This window comes from Pagrus pagrus (genome assembly GCF_965226575.1).
Source record: "Pagrus pagrus genome assembly, chromosome: 11".
In the NCBI taxonomy this organism is placed as follows: Eukaryota; Metazoa; Chordata; class Actinopteri; order Spariformes; family Sparidae; genus Pagrus; species Pagrus pagrus.
In genome coordinates, this window is record NC_140195.1 from 22,494,147 (window position 1) to 22,508,411 (window position 14,265).

Sequence of the window (14,265 nt, forward strand, 5' to 3'; positions counted from 1 at the left end):
GAGAGTCTCATGGTTATTTTAATTCTGCAGACAGGAAAGACACAGAAACTGTAGGCTGACAGATGTGTGAAGGAGAGTTTGACAGTATTCTTTACATTTAGATGGGCGAATACGCTTGAGGATCAGAGATATACTGTATATAGAGATTGTTGAGGAAAGGATAGTGTCCTGTGAAGTTGAGCCAGCTTGTGCACTGTTGCTAGACTGATTTTTATTTGCTTTCATTAACAGAATTCTTCTATTTTTACAATTGAAAACAAGATGAGTTAATTACTCACCTTCTTTCTTTAGCCCATAAGAACCCATGGTGACCTAAAATGGGTCTGGGTTCTTATGGGTTAGACTCATTATATTTGGACTCCTCACACTACTGCTAAAACCATGTGAGTCATCATGAAGCTGTTCGGTTTCCAGCTGAAAAATGTCATCAAGATTCAGCCCAGTCACCAGGATAAAATGTTGGCAGTTAATGTTTCTCCAAACCAGATTCACGTTACATGTTCATGACCTGAACTTCTTATCAGGAGGTGCAGTTACAGGCGAAAAGGCCGCTAAGCCAGCGACAGCGGAAAGACTTTGTTTCAACATTAGTAAGTGCGAAACAACAGGATAACTTAACAAGGGGCCGCAGCGTTTCAACATTTGTAAACATGCCACTCCTGGATATTTTTAAGGAGACCTGGGGAAAGTTTCCAGCCATGTTTGTGTTGACAATAATCTGATATTTTTGATGCAAAGTCAGGACATCTCCAGCCATGTTTGTGGTGAACAAAACAGGTATTTAAAGCCAAAACATGATGTTTTCCTAACATGTTTTTTTGTGCCTAAACCAAACCATAACCTAAGCACAGTGTTGTCACAACATGAAATTATAAATTGAACCTAGAAACGTACAGTCAACATTTATCCTGGTGATTGGGTTGCAAGATTTTTAGTCTCCGTAAAGTAAATGGATGGATAAGTACTTGAACTTCCAAAACCAGGAGCACTAAATTAGGACAGGCAAACTTTAGCTCTATATGTGAGTATATGACACATTGACAGCACAGAAAAAAGAGATATAAGGGCACTAAGCAGAGATATGGGAGCCGGAAAAAAATGAGAGATGGGAGGATAAGGTCAGAGATGTTGAGGCCTGAAGGGAGAAACATGGCAGCAAGAGAACAACCAATGGGACACATATGGAACATACCATATCTATTATAGACCGTACATCTGTTTACAGATACGGAGAGAGTATAAGAAAGGGAAAAATGGAAGTCCCTCATTCTGCATCTCTCCTGCTTTAATAATACAGTAATTAGAGTGGTGGTTAACAAGACAGTCACTGTAAATAAATCAGCATTTTATAAACATCCCATAAAATGTAAAAAAACAAACAAAAAAAACATTAAAAATAATCCACAGACCATTCAGGGACAAGCAACATTTGAAGGGATCAAACATTTCATGCAGTGAGTTTGTAAGATATTTGATACTTGTGCACATTAACGGTTTTGTTCCAAAGTGAGATATTCACCTAAAAAAAAGAAGAAAAAACAACACCAACTTACAAAATAGTGTGGAGCACAAAGTAAAAACAAGCTATGGCACATTTTAAAGACAGCAGTTAACTGAAATGGCAACACATTTTAGGTCATTATTTTCCCATACCAAAATTTATAAATAACATTTTTGGCATAAAACTCTTAATATATATTATTTTCATGCCATTTCATGCATTTCCTAACGTTGTGGCACAATGCCCTTAATGCTGCTAATGTGTGGCATTTGCCAATAACTTATGAACACCTGTTACATTTGATACATGTTGGTTGATACTGAACATTTGTGATTTGTCAAGCAGGATAACTAATCGAAGGGCTCTGTATAATAATATGAACACAGCAATTAAGACTCATATGCAGAATATATATTCTGTACAGATCTCTTTTTTTAACTGACAATAAATATTCATGTGGCACTGATAAATACAAGGTGGGTAACATACATGAAATGGGACCTCACAGTTGAACAAGGCTTTAAAAAATGTCCTCAGGCAGTGACTAAGACACTTAAACGTGTTGCAAAGGGTGGAGTCTGTGACATTTAGCAGGGCCGTAATGTAGTAAAAATTAGGCGATTTAGAAAGTTTAAAACATCTAATTACAGATTAGATGCAATGTCCTGACTACTAGTTGGATTTTGGCACCAACATCATAGTAAAAAGCTCAAAGGGCGTAACTAGAGTAACTGAAGGACAGGTTGGGCCCATTTGGGTGATTCAATTTGATTCAAAAACCGAAGTGTAAAAATTGACAATTCATTGTTTTAACGGGGGTTGCACTATTACTCAAATAGGAAGGTTAACATCCCAGAGTCTCCAGGGTTTGTTACCATGGGACAGAGCCTCGCTAGCTATTTCGGCATTGCTTTTGGTCTCTATGCTAAGCTAAGCTAACCAGCTGCTTGCGATGGCTTCATATTTACTGTACAGACATCAGAGTGCCATCAGTCTCTCCAAGACGAAAATAGCTCCCAAAATGTTTACTGATGTCACATTACATGATTTATGGGTAATTCTTTAAATATTCCAGTATGACCCGCTACAAGTTATCAGACTGACAATGAGCTTTAGAAGCTACAGAGTGGGCGGGCAAAACTGTATATCATAATTGCTGTAACAGTCTCCAACTGTACCATAACACTGCCAAAGAGAGGGAAACATGGTGATGTGACTTTGTAGGACCTGTTTTCATTGCTAAAGGAAGTGGGTACGTGATGAGGCTACACTTGCAAAACATAGGTGAGTATTTGTGGGATAGGTGGGGTGGTAGGGCTAACAGTGACCACAGGATGAGTGAGCTATGTCGAGGCTATAGTTGCCTGATGGGGGGAAGGTTAAGGGTGTCCAGAGCGCTGTGGTAGAGCTCTCTCAAGGCTCTTAACAGATACAGACGACTAAACATCTGGTTGAAGAGATGAGGCAACGGCTCCTGGAGATAAAGAGAGACACACAAGATAAAATTTTGCTAACCTCCTGCTGAACTGTGTTTTTCACTCAGTAATCACATTCTCCTAGTGCCCAAAAGTCACCAGACAGGGCAATGGGTTATTAACACACTAATCTGGTGTGCAACAGTAAGGGAACACACATTCATCCACAAAAACTCACTGTTGGAGTTAACATTTTTCTTTGCTTATAATTTGTCTTCGGTTAATAAATGAATACATTTATACATAAACTGTACAAACACAAGACCTACTTTATTTATGAGCATGTATGAATAAATACAGTAAATAGATCCTCACCCCCAGCACATGGACTCTGTTGTAGTACGAGCTGAAGTCTTTACTGAGAGACACGAGGAATTTACAGATCTGAGGAACACAAACATGTACACAAGTTGGATAAACATCTTAACAGCAGACTGGTTTAAACATTTCTGTTGAAGGTGCCCATTGAGCGATAATCAGTTTACGTCAATGCTCTGACCTGTTCAGTCTTAATATTGACTCTGGCCCCTCCCCCTTCACAGTCTATCGCTTGTCCTGATTGGTCCAGCAGCTCAGAGAACGTAATGAGGTAATTGAACAGGAGAAGCCACTCGCCCTGTTGGTCAAAACACAGAGAGAGCATGAGAGGATTAACACTGAAATGTTGCCGTGAGGAGACTGTATAGTCTAACAGAGACGAGTTAAAACAAAGGAAATCTAAACACAGCCGACAAGAGAATAAAGTGGTACCTCTTCTTTCAGAGCAGAGAAGTCTAACTGGGAGCCTTCAGGGATTTCTGGGTACAGACCTGCAGATAAACAGTCGGAACATGTATGCTGGTTCACAGAATTCAACTTGTTACATCAGTACTATACTATATAATTTACATCTAAACTGTTGCAGAAATGTTCATAAATATTTTTTTCAGGCAACAACAGCACTTTCATTTAACAAGAAATGAAGGTCACTGTTTAGTGAGTGTGGATTAGGCTTGGGCGATATCCAACATTTTATATCACGGTATTGTCCCTCCCAAATATCACAATAAACAACAATACGGCAAAGATGACATGGAGCCTGATTCAAATCCCTTGGCTCGCCATTTTCTCCTGCTGTAAACCTGAAATATTGCCAAACTGGTGAGCTGGTGTTCCTCTTCGAACTTAAGTTCTCCATGTGTGTATGTTATAGCGCTGCATACATGCCACTACATCAGGCCAATTGACCTGTAGTAAGCTACGCTAGCCCGCAACTCATTTTTCACCATATGCTCATTAACATATGCTGTACCTCAGTTAGCCCCAACTTACTAATAGGAGAAATGGCATGTGCCTTTGGATACAATCCCTAAACAACCATTTCATATCCGTGAATGAAATAAAGTTCTCAGAAATAGAACTGCTGGTACACTTTTAAATTATTAAAGAGCATATAATCACACTGTGGCTGAACTTTTAAGATGGTCAACTCCTGCATTTGCTGTCGCCGCTTCTTTTCAATTGTAATCCAGATTTTCTTGGCTTTTAGTTAAATTTGTCTTCCATTCTGAACTAGGTTACTACTGCCAGGCCACAGTGGTCTGAATTATTTGGTTGTTTGTGATGTTGATCAGTAAAATGAAACAAGAATCTCTAGCAAAGCACAACTCTCACCCTTCTCCACTCCTCTCTCGTAGCTGTCGAACAAAGTGTGCAGTCTGGCACAGTTATACATCACGAACACTCCTCCTCTGGGCCCTTTGGTGGACACGCCTCCTTCCCTCTGGACGTCCAGTGTCACCTAAACAGACAGCCATCAATCATTCTGACTGTACCAAATACATCAAAGAGGAGACAGTCATGATCACCTCTCTGTTCACACAGAAACTGATGATAGACGAGCTCATCAAGTCACACACAGTCGTCTAAATTAATCAAAACGATACACCCTGCATGTGAAGACTTACAGGACTTGTGTGGACCGTTGACAGCAGCTCAAATCTGACAGTGGCAGAGGTCATGACTCTGATTATGTCATCCCAAGTCTGACCTATAAGAGGATGAGCAGGTGGGGTTTCACATCAGTTAATCACTTCATTTAATGGTAATTAATATCAGACAAGAGCATTTGATTACAGTGTCAGTCCAAACTACCTTATGTTTACACACACCTTCTACTTGATCTCCATACTTCATCTCTGAGGCCTCCTTCATCTGACCTCTTCTCAGCCTGGAGGAGAGGAGAAAGAAACAATAGAAGCCTCAGTCACACAGACAGCTGCGCTAAAAATACACAGCCTCAACACAGAGATGAAGAAAATCACCATCAACGCCCACTAGCGTGCTTTTAATTTATTTTAATTAGAACGCGCATTTTACAGTGCAGGGAAGATCCTAGTTAGAGTGTCAATTGTGATAATAAACATCTGTCTGGTGGAGAGCTGTGCAGGGCGAGTGGAAGCAGAGAAGAGAGGAGGAAGGAAGAAGTGTGGGGAAAAAAGTGGAGACTGAGGAAAGACCAAAAAACCAACAGCGAAAGACAGAAATGATGAGAAACAAGAGAAGAGACACTCCTGTAGACAAAGAAAGTGATGTGTCTTACTGCAGGTACTGTGCAGCAGTGAGGTGAGAACCAGGTGTCTTCACAGGCCCGCACACCAGATGTCTCTGCAGACACACAGAACAGAACCGGTAAAAATAGGAACACAATGCAATACATGATTGTGTGTGTGAGTGTATGTGATTACCTGTGTATGTGTCGCTCCAGTGGCTCTCCACAGCACTGCTATCTGCTGCTGGCGGAACTCATCCTGACAGGAAGTCACATGTAACGCAGTTGCCATGGTTACCTAAAAAAGAGGCAGCAATGATATACAAATCAGTGCTTTTTTGTCTGTTTTTAATGAGAAGAAAGGAAATTGTTGATGCTTCTTTGTATACTGCATTTTGTGTGTGTGTGTGTGTGTGTGTGTGTGTGTGTGTGTGTGTGTCTCACTGAGCAGTCGGCTGTGGCGAGGTCCAGTTGAGCGAGGTGGGAAACACTGTCGCTGTGTACTGAAACAGATGCACCAACAAGTCTTACCAGGAAATATTCAGTACCAACCATCTGTTATCCTAAGGATCTTTTCTTTACCCAAAGGTACGGTGACACTGCCAATTTATTTAAAGAGTAGTTCAGCATTTTGAGAGATGCCACTCTCATATCTGTGAATGGAATATTTAGACACATTTTCAAGTATAACAGTGCCATAAAATAAAATATATAATGGCATCTGTTACCTCATGTGTTGTTTCCTCTCCTCTATTTTGTTTAGAATGCAAGGAGGCTGCTCTGCTGAGGGTTCAATTGTGTGTATACTTGCCAAAGACACGTAATTTTGTCACGGTCAGCCAAGTTTTTTGTTATCATTACGTGTCCTGCAACTAGAACGCTCGGAGGTTGGAAATTCTTACAAGGAAATTCTAACTAAGACTTTTACAAAGTAAAAATGAACAAGCATTGGATCCTGAAAATTAATATATATATAAAAAAGCCTTTGTGGCCTAACCTGTGCAGGTACCAAGGCTGGGGTCGTATCCCAGCAGCCCCTCCTCCTGGAACACTCGTTTCAGGTTGACCCGGAGCGCTCCCTCGTTCTCCCCCTCCTCTGCCTTCCTCCCTCCTCCTCCGCTGGTCCTCCTGCCTCTTTCTGTTTCCCTCTCTCTGTAGGGGGAATTCTCCAGCGCCTCCTGAATCTTCTCCTCTCGCTCCTTGTTGGTCCAGTTGGCTGGGGTTGTTGGCCAATCAATGCCCAGAGATTGGAGAAAGGTGATGATGTCGCTGTCTTCGGGAAGTGTGGGGCAGTAGGACACTGCAAACCTGAAAAAGATGATGAGATATGTACCGATCACAACAGCATTTTCAATCTCCGGCTGCAACTAACAAGTATATTATAAGCAATTCATCTGTGTTTTTAACTGATTAAACACGTCAGAATATATTGAAAAATGCCCAGTTTGAATTTGATTTTGGCTCTCCAGAAACATATGGGTGACAAAACAGCAGCTTTGCCACTATTTTTTACAGTCAATAGAATGAACCCACAGACTCACCCCTGTCTTCTCAACAGCGCCCCCATGTGGTCAGCCAACAGAACAGTCCTCAGCTGGCCCAAAGTCAGTGTATCAGGGGTGGGTGTGTTGGGTTTAGGATGCAACGCGGGGCAGTTCAGCACCACACAGCCTTGCCTCTGACTCGAGGGCTTCAGGTACTCTGTGGCTCCTCCTGCCAGGACGGCCTTGAAGGCTGCGGCCCGATCCACCCTCACCCTCAGCCCCTCGCACATGACCTCCCCGCCAGCCACAGGGAGAACCCCACTGCCACGGAGGGACAGGACCCTGGACATCACTGCTGGTGGGACCTGGATAAATTGAGGGAATGATTAGAGACTCATATACACGTACGCATGGACAAAAGTACGTGAGAGTATGTAAAATGGGTAATACATGAGAGAAAAATACTGAATTCAGGTCATTACATATGCATATAAACTGAGTATAATACTTCAGTTAATACTGTTAGCTAAAAAGCTACATTAGTATTGTGGAATTCGTATTTTGAGATTTGCAACTAGTATATTATTCAATACTTAAAACTAAGAAACAGTTAACATGTTTGTTTGAGGGTTTAATTTTTTTGCTCTTACCTTAAGTGGGCTCTGTGTAAGAATTTTAGTTGAAAACAATTAATAATAAACTAAAATTAAACAGAATATGAATAAATAGCAGTTTTGACAGTATGATATCTATGTATTCTGTTGAAGGATATCTACTAAAGTTAAACCAGTTAGCCCTGGCCCATCCTGGTCCAAAGCTCCTATGCAAGTGAATTAAATATTAAGACCTTGCTCTCCGAGCTCCTAACCCTATTGCTAGCTGCACGGCTAACTCAGTTCACTAGCTAAGGGCGGCTACAGATAGCAGCAGTTAGCTTCATATGATGCCCACTATTTGTTTTGAATATGAATTGTAAGTATAAGTTTATATATAAAGCAAAAAACTACTACATGAAAATAAACCCAGCTTCCTCCTACACAGGGAAGCAGGAACACGCCCACAGATGTAACGTGCCAGATGTGGGGGCAGAATGATGCATGTGTACAGACATTTTTCAGGCTGACATGATCTCCATCAAATCTTGTCTAACAAGCTACGGAAGAGGCCTTCCCCGCGTGCAGCTGTGCGCCTCTGTCTGACCCATATAGCACGGCCACTCGTGGGTTAATGATTACTGCCGCAGGCTGATAGTGTCTGGTCGATCATGATGGGGCAAAGTCAGCGAATGAGGCTGAGCAGCTCAGGATATTTGGGTATCAATCAGACATATGCGTTATAAGGCTTCAGGTGTCATTCATCAGAGCCAGTGTAAACCTCCAGTGGACGCAGATGAGCCTCATAACGCAGATAGTCCCCGTCCTCCGCTCCTATTGGCCGAGTCACGTTCCAAACGCTTCACTTAAATATTACTGCGCTGATTAAAACGTTAGCAAACAGCTCCAGCAGCTCAACAGAGACTATTCTGCGGAGCGGAAGAATACAACGTAGACTTTCTTACATCCAGCTATGTCTAACATCAGCGGTGTTACTAGCTACATGTGCGTGTTCCTAAAACGGGCTGTTCAGCTGAGAGCCCCTCACGGTAACTGGAATTGTACTAGCTTGTTACATAAAACACCGCGAAATGAGCATTAACGACGTTAAAGTGATGACAGAGCCAACAGGTATCAGACAAACCAACCTGCCCGTCCGCATACAGCGTGTTGAGCATCGTGGTCGGCGACAAGAAGTCCCTGTTACGCAGATTTTTAGCGCTGCTCTCCTTAAACCAAAGCTTCTCCGGGTCGGGGAATATCCTCTCGCCGTTTTCCCGTCTCGAGTCGGACACATTTTCACGCTTCCCCCGAAGTGCGGAGCTCAGCGCCCGGACGGTGGGAGTGATCCGGAGGGGCGAAGACTCCTCGATATTCTCCATCACCACTCCGACACTGACAGGTGAGCTCACTACCAGGCTTTCAACACATCCACACCCTGCTCATATCTTATGTTCACACGCCGTCACGCTGGTTGGTGCTGATGCAGGCTGTGCTAAGCTTCAACACGGTCGTATTACATGTCAGTTTCCAGCCGAACGGTTGATCACTGGTCGATGTCAGATATTGGCTGTAAAGGAGGACTGCATTGGCTGTTTTTGCATGGCGGAACCACTGAAATGTAATTCGTGTTTCTTCCGAGGTGAATTTCCGTGTGGGACCTGCTCCTAATAGCGCCCTCCATTGTCTGGCAGAGTAATTACAATCTTCATCGTTTGACCAACAGAGGAGAAAAACATGTCTCTAATATGTTTAATAGTCCTTTACCTTGTAAGCAGATCTGTGATCGGAAATAATTTAATTTATTTTATTGTTGTCATGGTGATGATGATGACAGTTATGTTATTGTTTTAGTAAAATTAATATCTTGGTCTTGGGTTGAGTTCAGTTGTCGAGCTGTATTAAACATCTACAGTCATCTAAATACAAGTCAACCTATTTTAATGACTGCTGTCTGTTATGAGAGAGAATTGTGAGGTTCACTGCAAGCCTTGCCAACATCAGTAACTGTCTTCACTGAAGCTCTTGAGGCTAAATTAGGAGGAAAAAACCCTGCTGTTATGACAGCCTATCAATACCCATGGTTTTGGAATAAGATGTCCAGCATATGGGTGTTTAATGTCCTCATACTTTTGGCCATGTTGTGCACATGCAACATAAATGCCATGTCAATTGTGAGCTGTGCCATAAGTAATGTCACTACTGCTACTACTCAAAATAATAATAGCACAGAAAGTGCCCAACCCTCATGGGTTTTAATAGAACACCAGAGGTGAAGTTGCAGCTCGTCTTAAACTATAAATACTGCCTTTTAGGGGTGTGTGTGTGTGTGTGTGTGTGTGTGTGTGTGTGTGTGTGTAATTTATTTATTACACACACTGCCTTCTCTCAAGTTTGGCAACTTGTTATTAAATAACAAGTTGCCAAAGTAGTTATTAAATTGATTGGTTTATCAACAGAAATCAACGATTTTGTGGAATAATCATTCAAGTCACTCTTAAAGCAACTAAAAGTTCAGTATTTCCAGTTTCCTTCACTGTGCACAGCAATATCCAGTGTATATACAGAGTTTTATACTAGAAGGCTGTTCTTAAATTAATCTGCTGAAGGGGGAGGTTTTTCTGAGTTTAAGATGTAAGTACACACTAACTTAGTAACATCACAACTAGTGTGGTTCAGTATACAACTAACACAAGTGTAATGTGGAAAACGGAATCCTTCAGTGCTCGTACACTGAGAATAGACTTTTCAGTGAAGTATGAGACATGCTGTATCCAGAATTTGTAGAAGGTGATCCTAAAATAAATTATTTGTTTTACTGCAGTGATTTAATATGACTGACTTGGTGTGGCATAATTATTGTGAAATAGTAAAACTTTAAAATTATTTTTTAAAAACTAATTTGAAAAAGATATTACCATAAACACGAGAATATTTTCATACTTTTTGTAGCTACTTTTTAAAAATGATTTATATTCCGTGAAGACCCGCCCTAGCCTGCGTTTGATTGGCTCACCCTAACTTTACCAACGAAGGCAACGAACACCAGCCAATCAGAAGCGGAGTAAGGCGAGCCTCGCTGAATGTGGGCGGGGTAATGCAGATAACAACACGATAACGAGGTCACGATGCGAAACGGTCCCATTTTGGGAAATTCTGGTCGGGTTTATGCACCAGAACTGTATTATGGCCCCAGAACACGTCCACAAGTGTAATTCGAGCTGGCGGATATGCGCTAATTTTGAGCCCTGTCTTGTTCCGGCGCAGAAAAGTGACGTACAAAGCGCAAAGATACAAGGGAGGTGTTTGTAATAAGTTGAGACGCTCCATCGGTACAATTTTTCCCGATAGCTATGATGCACAACTGGCAGGAGAACGAAATCAAAGAACTTTTGACCATCCGAGCGTCGGAGGCGATCCGTCACCAGATCACGGGCACCGTGAAGGACTCTGCAGTTTACAGCAGGATGACCAAACTGCTGGCGGACAGGGGGGTGTACAGGACTCACATGCAGGTGATCAGCAAACTGAAGGCGCTGAGGAAGCAGTACTCCAAGTACCACCAGCAGAAGATCCGCTGCGGCGCCGACCGCGTCGACTGGCCGTTATATGAGCAGTGCCACAGGGCTTTCGGGAAGGCCTCCTCCAGTAACCCGGCGAAACGAAAGCGGAGTCCTTCGCCCCCCTCCGCACCATCACCCCCGCCGCCACCTCTTCCTCCTCCTTCTCCGCCTGGCATCTGTGAGAAGCATGATGAGGTTGTAGTCAGCCTCTGGGACGAGGTGGAAGAGACGGAGATGAACAAGCGTCTGGAGCCGGTAGAGGCGGAGGACGACGAGGATGAGCAGTACAGCCCATCAGACCACACAGAGCCCATTACCGTCAGTAAGTATGTGTGTGTGTCTGTTATTCATGCGTGAGGATACCTGGGTGATAACCAAGACCTAGGTTGGTTTGACAGCATTTCCTCAAATGTGAATCCTGCAACAAATCCACTTCCAGATTCAAAATCCTTTCCAATCCCTTATCAGACCTGTTTTATGTAAGAAAAGCTGCGATGGCTCAGTTGCTGAGCTTTAGATACTGCACCGTCTCCTGTAGCGAGGCCTGCAAACAGTGTGTCTGGGGAAACTGCAAATTCTGTGCTGTGGTTAAAATACAGCAAAGGAATAGTCTGTTGGTACACAGAAGATGTTTTTAAACATGCCCTATGGTTTCTGTTTACTCTTCTGTCATGAAGTCAGACAAATGGAGAACCACAGAAAAAGGTACTCTCAAAAACTTTAATGTGGGTTATTTATTATGTTCATGAAGTAATGTAAATAATAGTTATAGTTTTAAAAAGACTAGAAGCAGCAACATCTCCTGACTTTATCTGTGAATGCTCCCATATTTTGTGGCAGGTGTGTGGAGTTAGATGTAAATATGTGAGCTAACGATCATTTGGTTCTGTAGCTTTAACCTTAAAATAACCCCCAATTTAATTTGACTTTCTGCGTAATGCTGTTTGTCCTCTTAAGGTGAAGCTTGATGTTGATATTTGAGAGGATGCACCTTCCCAGCATGTTTTATTATAGTGGTGCTAAACCAAAGTCTTATGTTGCAAATGGCTAATTATCCAAAGGTGTGTGTGTGTGTGTGTGTGTGTGTGTGTGTACGTACTTGCATCTCATTGAATATTTAGTAGTGAAGATTGAAGTGTTTGTTTTGACTAGGGATGCACCGATTGGGAAAATTCTATACCAAATTAACTATTTGGACGATTGTCAATGCCAATACAAGAGCCCGACACAATACTCAACATTCTGGGCCGATGCAGATTCTGATAAGAAGGCATAAAAAATTCCAGCCGATATACACACATCTTCAGCATTGATCCCTAAAATGTGGTTATCAGACAATTCTTCTATCTTACAGAGGCAGGGTATTTTACAGTGTAACAATCAACTTTGTCGTCGAAAATAACAGTACACTAAAAAAGTAAATGAAAAAATTATAACATTTTCATATCAGTGCACATTGGACAATATATATTCAGGTACTGATACATCCTTGTTATGCTCAAATCGACCAGGGGATTTATCTACCAGGCTCTAGGCGGTACTGAAGGTTATTTCGTTTTACACCAAAAAAATAACTGAACTGCTTTAAAGTCATTTAGCCTTTCATAACAGTATCTTTGAAAGAACTAAAGTTTATAAAACAAAAACCTTATTGCACATGAAAAGTAACTGCTTCAAAAGCCTTCTACATAACTACATACTCAATGATGAGAATTTTTCAGTACTGATGGTAGGGATGTCACCAGCCAGTAGCTCATGAATGCGCCATAAAAAAATTGTAGTGACGCATCAGATAAACATCAGCTGCTACTATTGGTGATTGACATCTTATTTGCAAATAGGCCACAGCGGGTCACAAGGTGAACATGGGCTGATGCAGATGTTTGGCCAATATATCGGTGCCTCCCTGGTTTTTACCCAGATTTAATCATAGTGCACACAGTGGTCAAGCATTCGCAGACAAAAACGTGACTGTCTTTTATTTTTAACTCCTTTTTTTTATCCTCACTGTTAGACCATCAAACTGACCATCAGTGGAGGAAACGTACAGACCAGTCAGGTAAATGCATGAATGCTTTCTGCTGTTTACTGATGTCACATGATAAGATTTCCATCACAACCTGTGTATTTAAATTATTGCAACTCTTAACCACTTGTTGAACACTACAAATAAAAAAAGGTGTCACTGTTCTTACACTTACTGACGGGCTCCACTGTCTGTTGTTTCCTAGTGCACAAAGTCCCAACAAAGAGGAAGAAAGCATCAATGATGGATAGCGTCACCACACTGGTGTCTGCGACAGTCGCCCAGCTCAGAGAGATGGACGCCGCCATGCAGGCACAGGAGGACGCCCGGCTACAGAAGCTGATGGACCACGAGAAGGAGATGCAGAACAATCTAATGAATCAGCTGGTTGCCATGCATGAACGGCTCAACCGAGAAAACCACGAGAGACACATTGAACTCGTGGACACGATACTCTCTAGGTTACCTTCACCTTCACCATCGTCAGGTCCGTGACTGACGCTTCCTGTGTGAGTGATGACGATGTGCCGCAGGGTTAGTGAGGTGGGGGGAGCACTACTGACTCTCTCTTCCACCAGCTGACGAGTGCCTAAACCCACATTTTGTTTTAACTGTATTCTTTAAAAATGTTAGGAAAGAAAAGTCACTGAGAACATCTCAGCTTTAACCTAGACTCTGCTCACACGGGTCTCCGTTACACTACACACCCTGGTTAACCCTTGAACAACACCAACGTGAACTGACGAAATAGAGAGACGGTAACAAAACACTAATTTGAAGGAAAAAAACAAGAACACCACACCATGACAGCCACCTGTAGCACCATTTTTACACTTCTAGAAATAATTGATAAAATGTAATTTTCCCATGCAAAATAAAAAACTAGATTGGCACTCAGTAGAGCACACATCTCAACCAAGGTCCAATTCAAGTCTAATCCAATTTCAAACTCGAGAGCCCTAAATTTTAAACCACCCCTAAGTGCTTAACCATAATATAAGCTCATCAAATCAAGACACAAATTGTACTCACTTATAGATACCAGCCATCTAAATATGCCGATATTTAATTTTATTTTTATTTTTTTCAACCA

At 42.0% G+C, this 14,265-nt stretch overlaps 2 protein-coding genes across 10 annotated transcripts in view; one reads left to right on the forward strand and one right to left on the reverse strand.

Moving 5' to 3' along the window:
* On the reverse strand, positions 1–9,262 carry dalrd3 (DALR anticodon binding domain containing 3). Its single transcript, XM_084366182.1, has 13 exons — positions 8,732–9,262; positions 7,048–7,355; positions 6,504–6,814; positions 5,951–6,009; positions 5,703–5,804; positions 5,558–5,622; positions 5,127–5,185; positions 4,923–5,005; positions 4,630–4,756; positions 3,727–3,785; positions 3,476–3,592; positions 3,292–3,360; positions 1–2,975 (listed from the first exon to the last, which is right to left on the reverse strand). Exons 1-13 carry the CDS (start codon positions 8,963–8,965, stop codon positions 2,856–2,858), a joined length of 1,713 nt encoding a protein of 570 aa, XP_084222308.1. The 5' UTR covers positions 8,966–9,262; the 3' UTR covers positions 1–2,855.
* LOC311264951 (uncharacterized protein) overlaps positions 8,895–14,265 on the forward strand; it is a 17,201-nt gene continuing 11,830 nt past the window's right edge. For 6 of the 9 annotated variants that reach the window (XR_014623507.1, XR_014623508.1, XR_014623509.1 and 3 more), the window contains exons 1-3: positions 10,570–11,468; positions 13,161–13,205; positions 13,378–13,681. Coding sequence is in view for 2 of the 9 variants with exons in the window: in XM_084366186.1 (XP_084222312.1) it covers positions 10,937–11,468; positions 13,161–13,205; positions 13,378–13,667 (867 nt within the window). In the remaining 7 variants the exon portion in view is untranslated. Of the gene's footprint in view, positions 8,986–10,569; positions 11,469–13,160; positions 13,206–13,377; positions 13,682–14,265 lie in introns of those variants that run through there. The other 3 variants (XR_014623512.1, XM_084366185.1, XR_014623506.1) reach the window with 2 other exon arrangements.

Excerpts from the sequence above, each read along its gene's own strand:
- dalrd3 (XM_084366182.1), bottom strand. The coding sequence starts at position 8,965 with ATGGAGAATATCGAGGAGTCTTCGCCCCTCCGGATCACTCCCACCGTC. Across the intron at positions 5,006-5,126 it reads GTATGGAGATCAAGTAGAAG|GTCAGACTTGGGATGACATA; the intron begins GTGTGTGTAAAC and ends ATCCTCTTATAG. Across the intron at positions 3,361-3,475 it reads TCAATATTAAGACTGAACAG|ATCTGTAAATTCCTCGTGTC; the intron begins GTCAGAGCATTG and ends TGTGTTCCTCAG.